Source organism: Pogoniulus pusillus, chromosome 27 (genome assembly GCF_015220805.1).
Source record: "Pogoniulus pusillus isolate bPogPus1 chromosome 27, bPogPus1.pri, whole genome shotgun sequence".
Taxonomy (NCBI): Eukaryota; Metazoa; Chordata; class Aves; order Piciformes; family Lybiidae; genus Pogoniulus; species Pogoniulus pusillus.
Genome location: NC_087290.1, coordinates 12,040,022 through 12,052,754, shown reverse-complemented (window position 1 = coordinate 12,052,754; position 12,733 = coordinate 12,040,022). Strand labels below are relative to the sequence as shown.

Here is a 12,733-nt window from a genome sequence, read left to right as displayed (position 1 = left end):
CTCTGCACCCAGCCCTATCCAATCAACCAGACCATGGCACTAAGTGCCTCATCCAGTCTTTTCTTGAACACTTCCAGGAATGGTGACTCCACCACCTCCCTGGGCAGCCCATTCCAATGCCAACCGCTCTCTCTAGCAAGAACTTCCTCCTAACATCCAGCCTATACCTCCCCTGGCACAACTTGAGACTGTGTCCCCTCCTTCTGTTGCTGGTTGCCTGGGAAAAGAGGTCAACCCCACCTGGCTACAACTTCCCTTCAGGTAGTTGAAGACAGCAATAAGGTCTCCCCTGAGCCTCCTCTTCTGCAGGCTGCACACCCCCAGCTCCCTCAGCCTCTCCTCACAGGGCTGTGCTCCAGGCCCTTCACCAGCCTTGGTGCCTTCTCTGGACATGCTCCAGTACCTCAACATCTCTCTTGAACTGAGGGGTCCAGAACTGGACACAGCACTCAAGATGTGGCCTGAGCAGTGCTGAGTACAGGGGCAGAATAACCTCCCTGGTCCTGCTGGCCACACTGTTCCTGATACAGGCCAAGATGCCATTGGCTCTCCTGGCCCCCTGGGCACACTGCTGAAGAACTTGTGCTTCCTTTCAAAGCATTATAGACAGATGCCTTCCTCTTTACATTTTATCCTTGAAATTAAATATCTCTATATGAAAATATGAAATTTCTACTCAACAATAATTTTAACCTTTCTCCATATGCAAGTGTGTCACAACACTGCTTTAGGTCAGTGTGAATTAATTGGTTCTCAAATAGATCTGCAATGACAAAGCTGTCTATATTAAGAACCACTATGTGTGATCCCATTCCCAGATGGTTCTGAGGCTTTAAATCCATGCCAGCTTTCTAATAGGTTTAACTGGAGCTATTTGGCCTGGTTTAGCCTACAGAAACAATAATAATCCTGTAAGCCTTAAGAGAAGAGACCTCCCTCCTCCAAAAAAAAAGTTGTGTGTTTCTTTTTCCTATTTCTGTCATTAGGAGGAGTAAGTCAATGAGAATTGTAATCTCATTGTGGTAACAACTTAGGTACCTACAGTAAGTGTCATCTAGTTGTAACAGGCACAATAGTGCATCAAAATCTTCAGCAGCAGTAAGTGCAGACAAAAGATTAATGTCTGAGGTAGAGTTGGAGGAGTGGAAGGGGTCTGTATCTTCCCCTAAACTGTATTTAGAGAGACTAAAAAGTAATGTCAGTACAAAGATGTCCCCCTCTCCCCTAGTATTCTCAAGACAAACTCTGGAAAGGCTACAACACTCACACTACAGAATGTCAGCTTGGGAGAGCCCCCAAGGATCATCTGGTTCAGCCTTTCTAGGTGATAGTGGAGCTTCATAGTATCACAGAAAGGTCTGGGTTAGAAGGGACCTCCAAAGGGACCTCTGAAAGTCCAACCTTTCTACAGTAAGCAGGGACATCCTCAGCTTGGAGGTTGGAGTTGAAATAAGCTGGCCCAGCACCCAGAAAAACTGAGTCTTAAAAGTGACCAGTGTTAGGGACCTACTGCCTCCCTTGGGACATGAATCCTGTATCTGACTGTTCTCATGAGGAAACATTTCCTTTCTCTTCACACCAAAGCTGCAGCTCCAAGGTCACATTAAGCTAACCTAACTCCAAGCTAAACAGAGAAAGTTTACCTTCTCCCTTAACCCCAGGCACATGCTACAGCATCCTCACTTGCATCAGCATCAGCTATTGTGCATTTAGGTAGTAAGTGAGATAAGAGAACTGATCCAGGAGAAAAAATGAACTGATTTCCTTTCTCTTCTTCCCCTCCTTCCCAGATGGATCAGTTCCCTTATCTGCCTTACCTTCTCCTGGCTCTCAGTTGTGTTGTAATCACAGACTGATTTGGGTCAGAAGAGACCTTTAGAGGTCATCTAGTCCAAACCCCCTGCAGCGAGCAGGGACACCACGAAACCTTCAACCAGATAATCAGATTGCTCAGAGCCTCAAATAACCTGACCTGGAATGGTTCCAGGTATGAGGCATCCACAGCCTCGCTGGACAACCTATTCCAGAGTCTCACCATCCTCATACTGAAGAATTTCTTCCTAAAATCCAGTCTAAGCACATTCTCCCTTTGCTTCAAACCATTCCCCCTTGTCCTATTGTTAGGTACCCTTATGAAAAGTCCTTCTAGTGGTCATGGAGGTGTTAGCTAGAAGGTTGGACTTGATGGCCTTAAGTCTTTTCCAACCTCAAGGATTCTATGGTTGAGGTCCTACCATTCTGCAGGTAACAATCTGTATCCATGGAGTTTCAAGAACAGAAATAAACAGAAACTAAAATAACAACTGAAAGGAAAAAGTCACTTTATGAGCCAGAACCATAAGTACCTGGAGAGAATCACAGTGCTGTTACCCTGCCTACACAACTGCACACAGAGGGCAAGTTTTCAGTGTCATTTAGATCTGCACAGACACATCCCTGTTCTCCTTAGCAAACACAAAAGCATTATGCTAATTCTCTGGAGCATGAGAATGTAAATCACTTTGTTTCCTCGCAATCTACCTTTGTGACTAGGCAGAATAACAAATGTGCTGGTGGCACTGCACTCTTGAAACGATGCCACACTACCACCACTCAAAAAGCAGAGGGAAGCTGATGCTGTCTTGACTGAAGAGCAGATCTGCAGAACCCTGCTTGTGCAGGAAGGTGATTACTTATCTTCAGTAATTCAGGACTGAAAGCTTCCCAGATCGCACTGGGTTGGAAGGGACCCTCAAAGGTCATCTTGTCCAGCTCCTCTGCACTCAGCAGGGACATCTCCAACTAGATCAGGCTGCCCTGAGTCACATCAAGTCTGAGCTCAAATGTCTCCAGGGAAGGGACTTAAACCACACCCTGGGCAACCTGTTCCAGTATTTCGCCACTCTTATGGTGCAGAACTTAATCCTGATGTCCAACCTAAATGTCCCCTGCTCCACTTTCAAACCACTGCCCCTTGTCCTATCACTGCAAACCTTTCTAAACAGCCCTACCCCAACTTTCCTGTAGGACCCCTTCAGATACTAAAATGTAGTTCCCAAGGTCTCCCTGAAGCCTTCTCTTCTGCAAACTGAACAGCCTCAATTCTTCCAGCCTGCCTGCACGGGAGAGGTGCTCCAGCCCTCTGATCATTTTTGTGGCCTGCCCTGGACCAGCTTCAGCAGGTTCATGTCCTGTCCTGTGCTGGACACAGATCTGGCAAATCAAACCAATTCTTCAATACCTATAGCAGCAGCTAGCTATGTTCCATCCTTCCAACTGCACTTCACAGTTTCTATAGTGCTAGCTTAAGTGCTTGATTATTTTGATCTAAGCAAAGGAAGGTTATCAGAAAGCATTTTATCTGCATTTCTATCAAGCACTGGGGGAAATTACAGAGTCATGTGAAAGATAAAGAATTTTCAAATAACAATCTTCAGAGGAACAGCTGATAAGTGTTAGCACAAGTGCTACACTGATGCTACAAGCAAGGCAGATCCAGTGTGTTGACTTTGTACAGAAGAGCCAAACACTTTAGATAGCAAACTCCAAAGGGGCTAAGTAGCAAACCCCAAAGCGGCTAAGTAACAAACTCCCAAAGGGGCTGAGTAGAAATAAAAGTAGTAAATAACATTCTTTGTACTGACTGGAGTTGGGAAATTTAGGCTGGATGCCATTAAAAACGTGGCCAAAGAGTATATATATTTGTTTACAGTGAATTGCAGCCTGCTGCAATAGTTTCACTTACATAAAATACAGGCTGATTTATTGGATTACAGCACACGTGAAAGTTGAACTCTGCAGTTGAAAATCCAGCTGTTATGTAATTTCATTGCTCCAGAGTGATTGGGGTTTGGGCTGTTTGGGTTTTTTTTTTGCACACAATCATGTAAACCAGCCTCAGGATATGTCATGCCCCATCTATTCCACCAGCAATGTAAACCAAAAGGAAATCTCTTGCTCTTTATGATACATCATCAGATTTGTTAGTGAAGTTTAACTGAAGCATGATAAAAAGCAAAATGCAGTTATCTAAACATACTAATGTGGATGGAGAAGGTGTCCCTGTCCATGGCAGAGTGGTTGGAACTAGATGATCTTCAAAGGTCCCTTCCAACCTAAACCACTCTATAAATTAAAAAGAGAGAAGCCACATTCCAAAGAGACTTTAAATAAATTCAGCTTTCCAAAGTGTACTTTTTTTCCCCCTTGTTCAAATTACAGAGCTTTCACAGAATCACAGAATGTCAGGAACTGGAAGGGACCTTAAAAGCTCATCCAGCCCAACTCCACTGCCAGAGCAGGATCACCTAGATCAGATCACACAGGAACACATCCAGGCAGGTTTTGAGTATCTCCAGTGAAGGAGATCAGAGAAGGAGCTTTCACTCAAGTAATTCAATTTTTAAATACATTAAGATTCCTTTAAATTTCTCTTCTAGATATAACACAGTCCAAACCAGCAGACAGGCTTCCTAAGCAAAATAATGATTTTTGACAAGTAAATTCATTATTTGTTGTAAAAAATCCAACTAGTGCTAATTGGTCAGTAGACAGGTGTGGGAGAGACTCATATCCCTGAAACTGTTTTGTTTGAGGGGGGGAACTAAGGTCTAGTTGTTCTGATAGCTTTGAAATAAAATGATTATTTGTGGTTACATGGAGCTGTTCTACACCTGTGGAATTAAACCTTACGCTGCCAATTTACTACCATAAGCCACTTTATGTGTCCCTCATCACCTGTCCATCACATAATGACAAACTTCCAGATCTGTGAAACTATAAACAATGTTTTTTAGCCCAATTCACTAAGAATTAGACAAATATAATCAGAAGAGTGACCATGTCAAGTACACCTCTAGCTACAGTCTGCAAAGGAGGAGCAGGTAAATATTTCTGGTACAAACAATCATCTGGGAAACTAAATCTCCTGAGAATGAGTTAACTTCAAATCTGCCACCCTGCGATGGAGGCTCAGGTTGCAGGAGGGTGATACAAACTCCAAAAAAAACCCCCAAGCATCCTTCATTCTAATACCATTTCCAGGCAATGTGTGCCCTTCTGAACTACTACAGAGGTAGCAAGCAATGAATAACCTTTGACAAAAGAGCAAAGCCACATTTCCATTCCAGGCACCACTTATTACCATTCTTTATACTGCCAGCATTAACCAAGTACTTCAGTACATTCGGAAAGATGAATTTTTACCCACCTATTGGCACAATCCTGTCTGGTTCACAGCAGTAGAAGCATACCATATTCCCAACATTTTAACTGCAACTCGCTGTCTTTTACTGTTTACCATCATCTCCTGCAGGCAAAACCCAGTCCCCAGGTGCAGAGAGAGCTCTTCATTGTGTGGCGGCAGAAGCTGACTGAACACTGCTCTGCTCCTGACTAAACACGCTGGTTGTCACCTTCAAATTAAGACAGTGAAGACTCTGGGACCTGGGCAGAGAGAGCTGCTTTGCAAGACACAAAATAGCCTAGGAACTAAGAGGATAACAGAGTGGCAAGATGCAGATTAAGTGACACTGAGGCTTCTTCTTACTGGCCTGGGCTGCTGTCATTCTCTCATTGCCTTTATTTTTTCCTAACTGAAAAATAGACACAGAAGGCAATGTTAGAACTCGAAGCAAGATCCTTCTGTGTGTCAGGCACAACTACCCAGGCATTTATCTAGCAGAATATTGTGCATCTGCCTTTAAAATAATGACAAGCCATGCAAGAAGAGGTAGTAAACATCCCAGTTCCCCTCAAAGCACGAGTGTTGACACACTTGGAAGAAAACAGCACCAAACAAAACAGGCTCTTAAAGGCACCTTTAATAAATGCTAAGTCTCCAGGAGTTGTCTTCTAGTGGTCTTCCACACAGCATTAAGAGATGGTGTTTTGAGAGTGGGCACAACCACTGAAGTAGGCAAGCTACAGAGTATGTCTTTAACATCCAGACAGCCTTTTAACATAAGCAAAGCTGAGTGATCACTTCACTTTTACAGACCCTCATCTTCGTCCTACAGGTTTCTAAACCCATCCCTAGCAGAAGTTACCACCACAACATCCAGTTTCAGTTTTATACTGTTTCAAAAACTCACTCTTCCATCTCAGTCATGTTGTCTGCTTATCCAAGGCCTCTCTCATTTATTATATTAAATTAGTGATAGCTGTATGCTCTAAAATGTAATTATTGTACTGATTACACACTGTCTTGCTGCATTCCAGTATGGTAGAGCTGTCAGGAAAAGCAGGAGCATTTTGATGAGCTTTTCTGATGACAGAAGAGAGTCTCTTCAATTCAAAGGAGAATTAGGATGCCATTTAATGAGAACTCAGTGACACAAGAAGTAGATAACAAAGAAGTACAGATTACACGGTCTGTCAGTTTGAAACCAGTAACCCCTCTGATAAATTGAAGTGTTCTCCCCACGGAAAAGGGTTGAAACCCTGAGTTTAAGCCCACCACGTGACACTGAGACATGCCAAAATGACTCAGTCGTGAAAAAGGAACCATGGTCTAAGTTGCAGCAGTAGAAATGCTGCCAGCCAAATGAAGGAAACCGATGAGGTGCCACCTGGAGTCAGTCTGACACCAGGGCTGAGATCACAGGTAACAGAGAAGGGAGCACCTGGTCTGAAACAGCCCTGAACTGGGCTCATTCTGCTTGGACAAAAAGGGCAAAAAGAAATGTAAGTTACCTGCATTTATACTGAGTGGTAAAACAGAAAGGAGAACAGAGTCTGTCTGAAACCAAGGAATCATAGAATCAGTCAGGGTTGGAAGGCACCACAAGGATCATCTAGTTCCAACCTGCCATGGGCAGGGACACCTCACACTAGATCAGGCTGTCCAGAGTCTCATCCAGCCTGGCCTTAAACACCTCCAGGAATGAGGCTTCCACCACCTCCCTGGGCAACCTGTTCCAGGCTCTCACCATCCTCATGCTGAAGAACTTCTTCCGAACATCCAGTCTGAATCTACCCATTTCTGGCTTTGTTCCATTGCCCCCAATCCTCTCACTATCTGACAGCCTAAAAAGTCCCTCCCCAGCTTTCTTGTAGGCCCCCTTCAGACACTGAAAGGTCACAATAAGGTCACCTTGGAGCCTTCTCCTCTCCAGACTAACAGCCCCAACTCTCTCAGTCTCTCCTCAAAGCACAGCAGCTCCAGCCCTCTGATCATCCTTGTGGCCCTTCTCTGGACACTTTCTAGCACCTCCATATCCCTCTTGCAATAGTGGCTCCAGAACTGGATGCAGTAGCCCAGGTGTGGTCTCACCAGTGCAGAGAGGGAGGATCACTTCCCTCACCCTGCTGCCCACGCTGCTCTGGCATGATTTACTGCGTATTTACATGCTCCACTACAATGCTATTCAACATGATGTTTTGAGAAGGTGGTCTAGTTAGTGGTCACAGAGGTGTTGGGTTGATAGCTGGACTTGATGATCTACCTTCGATATATCTTTTCCAACCTAAATGATTCTATCAGAAAAAATGTCAAGGAAAGAAAAATTCCAAAGTAGCTGAAGCAAACCAGGAAACAATAAAATTCATCTAGTGCTAGTTGGTGAGCTCTCACATCCCTGTAACTGGGGCTTTTGGGGAACAAAGGCCCAAGGGAAACTGAAGTTGGTTTGGTAGCTTTTAAATGAAATGCTCCACATTTAGGATTTCAGTGCAACAAAATGGAACAAGATTTGATTAAAAGCAGCAAGAGCACACAACTTCCTGTCGAATTTCAGCTCTAATTAGAGGTTTGGAAGTCATCTGCACAGCAAACTAAATGTTATTTACCAATGAAAAATTGGAATGCCTTTGTTTCATTGATAGCTTGGTTCATGAAGCATATTTCAGTGGAGTCACTGATGCCCTGCAATAAAATGGTTGCCGTCTGTTTGTGAATCAACGTTCATACTGCTCACTGTTTTTATCAGTGCCATTTGTCACGTCTGTGACACCTTACTCCGGGTGTTTAATGGAAGAACAAGGTGAGGGGAGGTAAAGATCGGCAGAAGGGTCTGAAGCTGGAGCCAGGAGAGGGCGTGCTGGGACTCGGCCAGGTGAGAAATTCATCAGCTGCCCTGGTCTCAGGCTGCATTTTACAGGGGAGGAAACTGTCAAACCTTTCCCCGTGTTCTGCTCACAATGCTCGTCTAGGCTTACGAAGCATTATTTCAGTTCTTTGTTCTCCCAGAAGGCCACCATTCTCCCAGGTAAAAGAATCAAACCCAAGCCTTCCTTCAGAGGAAAGGAACTGTCACAACAGCTGGTGCTGTGTTTTACACATTCAGCTGTGCTGAGAGCGTTTCGGTGCCACAATTCCCATCCTTTAGATTGAGCTGACTCGACTGTCATTACTAAAGTTAAAACACAAACCCGCCCCAAGGCTCCAAGAACTCATCCTTCACTGCAAATACTTCCACGTGCTCAAGCACTTCCATTTCCCTCATTTTTGCATCTGCAGGATCAAATTCTTCTACTGCCTCAAACCTCAGGGGTAAGCAGCAGATGCACTGTAAAGAAAGTATTTCTGCAGGTCTGGGGGGACTGGTTAGCTCAGCAGTTCATCTCGGCAGTTCAGCCTGGAGAGGAGGAGGCTGAGGGGAAACCTCACTGCTCTCTACAACTCCCTGAAAGGCAGCTGGAGTGAGGCAGGCTTGGTTTCTTCTCCCTAGTATCAGGTGACAGAAGAAACGGCCTGAAATTGTGGCAGGGGAGGGTAAGGTTGGAGATCAGGAATTTCTTTGCTGCAAGAGTGGTCAGGGTGCTCAGGGAGGTGGTGGAGTCCCCATCCCTGGAGGTGTTCAAGAGTGTATGGACATGGCACTTGAGGACATGGTTTACTGGGTATGGTGGTATTGGGTTGATGGTTGGACTCAATGACTTTAGAGGTCTTTTCCAACTGAAACAATTCTAACAATTCTATGATTCCTCCTGTCTTAAATTCCTGTCAGCTCTCCACATCTGCCATTTGAAAGACACTGGGCTGCAGACAGTGTAACACAGCACAATCCATTTAGGTTTTTCTTATTGCAATATTTAGCTGGAAAATAACAACCACAGAGTAAAACTTAACTTTATCTAGAGGGCCAAAGGTAACTGTCAGGAGCTGGTGAAGCATATAGAGCCTGCAGACACATTTTACTGACAGGTTTATCAACACCAGAACACCACCACTAAGTGCTAAAGAAAAAAACACCTAAATATTAAGAGCTATGAAAATCTAATAGATTTTAATCATAAACCCCACAGGTTTAGTACAAATGAACATTCCTGCAAAAGCACAAGAAAAACTGTTCAGAAAATTTTCAATTTCAAAGCATGAAAAAAATAATCAAAGTAAGCTCTGAGGTAACATCCAGAGGCCTGGGATGAAGCTTTCTTTAAAGACTTGGGGCAAAGGAGACTTGACAAGGTTGGAGCCATGGCAGATCTCAATTTGACACAGCTCGAGAGATTTTTTTTTCCCCTGGGCTGATGTCTAGAAAATTCAAAGAGCTTTGTGGATTTTTTTTAAGCAAACCTCTTTGTCTACCTTGTCCATTAGACCTCAGAGTATTCAGTGGTCTTGTGCAGGCTCTCTTGCAATGCTAATAAATTACCTGTCTACAAACTTCCATTATGTATTTTAATTTCAGATGGTGAGAATTTTAATGCTCATAGTTAAAACCTGAATGTTGCTTTACTCAAGTAACCCATTAAAGAGATTCAATGCCACACTGACACCAACAAAGAAAATCCATGAGAGCCCATAAACCACCAGATTGCTGCAGTCACCAACATCTCAAGAGCAAACAGCCCTCTCTTTGGGAGAAAGGCCTGTAGGTGTTTTGCTGTCATGTATGATTCCCTTAGACCTCCACATCAGGCATCACTGATCAGCCTTTTGTTTTGACATTTGATTTATAAAACAGCTGCTCCTCTTTTTACATGAAAACAGACACAAGGAAGTGCTTGTTCTTGAGAGAGGATTCCTAAATGCAAATCCTGAGGAGGCTTTTCTCTAGTTCATTTAGTTCCCTGACTACTGGACTCGATGATTTTCAAGGCCTTTTTCAACCCTAATGACTGTATGATTACTTTTTTTCCTGCAGAAAGCCAGTTCAGACAGAAGCAATACTTCTTTTTGAAATGAGCATTGTTTTCAGAACTGTCTCAAGAGTTTTACAATTCACTGTATCTGAAAGACCAAATATAGAATCACAGAATTGCTTTGGATGGAAAAGCCCTTTAAGATCAAGTCCAACATTCTCTAACTGCCAAGTCTGGTGCTAAATCGCATCCCTCAGCAACACATCTCTGCGTCTGTTAAACACCTCCAGGGATGGGGATTCAACCACCTCCCTGCATAGCCTGATTCAGTGTTTGAGATCCCTTCCAGCAAAGAGCTTCCTTCTCCTACCCAATCTGAACCTACCTTGGGGAAGCTTGAGGCCATTTCCTCTCATCCTATAAGCTGTTAATAGAAAGGAGAAACCAACCACCACCTGACTCCTACCTCCTTTAGAGGAGTTGTAGAGAGCAATGAGGTCTCCCTTCAGCCTCCCATTTTCCAGACCAAACAACTCCAGTTCCCTCAGCTGCTGCTCACATGGCCTGTCTTCCAGACCTTTCACCAGCTTTCAGTATTAAAGCCAAGACACCTCAGATAAGATATTCTGCCTTTATTTTTTCTTTCTTTTTTCCTTCAAATTAGCTTGGTACCTCTGCTCTAAGAAGTGCTGTAATCTTGGCATCATTATCTCTTAAAAACAATGACTCACAGTGCCCTTGTACATAGCAGTGTTTCCCATGCCACAGCACAGAGAGAAGAGAACAAATCAGCATGAAGAAATTTATCTGGCTGAAGAGAACTGCACACATCCCAGATCAGTGAGACTCAAGGAACAACTACAGCAAGGCAACAGTTTGTCTGTGAGCTCTGAAATGCTTTTTCATATGAACCCAAGAACCAGCATGGTTTACTTACAGTGTGTGACTCCTGCCAGGGTCTGGTAGAAGGTAGGAGTGTCACTGTCATCAGTGAGTGTCACATACACACCTCCAGACAGCAGCCAACGGGAAAATGTGAAAGCATCTTTGTTGTGCAACAGCCAAACCCTGAACTTCTCATAGTTCACCTTTTCACTCTGCAAGAAAAATAAAATGTGAGCTGTTTTCCTCTGCTTTCTCAGTACTGGTAAACAGGAACGAGCCAGCTGCACACACACAAATTGGGACAATCTCCTGTAAAAATAAGTACTAAACTGATTTTTTTTCCTTTGGAGCCATGCCTGTTTTCCCATTTCACTCTGAAGTACAGCACTGGGAGGGAAATTACTCCTCAGTGCTCCCCGCATTTCAACCACCTACTCAGTGTGGCCTTTGGAAAGCCATTTATCCTGAACCTGAGGTTAAAGGGATTAGAAGAAAAATGATTACTTACAACTGAAAATAACAGGGCTTATTTTGATGAATTTCAATTTATTATGATAGATAAGAGCTCTTATGTGCTAAATAACAGGTGCTATAAAGTCATAAACATTCTGTTAGAGCTGCACAAGTATACAAACAACACAAAAATCTGATTTGTGAGTGACTAACAGCAAGATTAATCACTGTAGGAACATGTCAACTTTTTGCCTCTGTTGACCAAAACCCACTTTGGAATGTGCATGTGAATATGACATTCAAAGGATCTTCAACTCCTTGTCTCTTGTTGGATGTCTCATGGACCTATCTGTTCCTATAGATCCACAGAGTTTAAATGCTGGAGAGGCTGTTTAAACCATGCAGCTGAATGGTTTCCAAGCTGTGGCCATGAAACCCTAGGGGTCATCAGATTCATTTGTACAGGATGTACAAACCACCTGAAATAAAAGCAAACCTCTTAGCAGTAGACAAACCCATTATATGGAGATCCTACTCTCCAAAGGAAATAAAAACAGCGATCTGCAAAGTGGAAGAGGTTTCACATCATTATGTGAACTTCCCTAATATCACAGACCATTAAACCTTACTACATTACACCTCTGCAGATTCCAACAATTTGCATTTGGCCACAGACTACCTGCAGCTGCCAACTGTAGACAATTGAAAAGCCACTGCTTCCTCTGTCAAGTTGCTCAAATGATTAATCAGCATCACTGCTACAACATTTGTTTCATATTCCACTTGTAATGGCTTATTTCAGCCTCCAGATCATCATTCTTCTGATGTCTCTTTCCTTAGACCTAAGAGTGTTACATTTTTTCCCCATCAAACAGATGCAGAAGCATCCCACCACTTACAGATACCATCAAAACCTTCCAGACTGCTATAATTCAAGGAAGTCAGGGTGTTACAATGCTCCTCCATCACCAGTTTAATCTGTATATATCCACACTGCTGACTGACAGCATGGTCCTAACCTTCCTCTTACCGACCCTCTTTCTGATCCTTCATCCCTTCTCTTTTGTGACAGCAATCACATTACTGCAGTCATGCAGCAAAACAGATCTAGCTGAAAAACAACCTCCAGGATTAGGAGCTACAGCAAAGGGCTCACTTCTCAGCTAGATCAGTTTCCCATTGCGCTTCATCAAGGCATCATAGAAATACCTGAGCCAGCACAAAGGTAGGAGAATGAATGACACTCAGGAGAAGATGGACTTTGCAGGATTTAACCCATTATAGAACTACTTGCTTAAGCAAAAGCAGAACCAATTCTACTGCTGAATTAACACAGAACAAAGCAGATGAGAATTTTCACTTTTTTTTCCCCAATTTCTCTGGCAGTCTG

General features: G+C 43.5%; 1 protein-coding gene across 4 annotated transcripts in view; it reads right to left on the bottom strand.

Annotated features, from left to right (window-relative positions):
* Positions 1 to 12,733, bottom strand: part of USP32 (ubiquitin specific peptidase 32) — an 83,591-nt gene that overhangs the window by 39,335 nt on the left and 31,523 nt on the right. For all 4 annotated transcript variants that reach the window (XM_064165875.1, XM_064165876.1, XM_064165878.1 and 1 more), the window contains exon 5: positions 10,943 to 11,102. In XM_064165875.1, the coding sequence (XP_064021945.1) occupies positions 10,943 to 11,102 (160 nt within the window). The remainder of the gene's footprint in view (positions 1 to 10,942; positions 11,103 to 12,733) is intronic.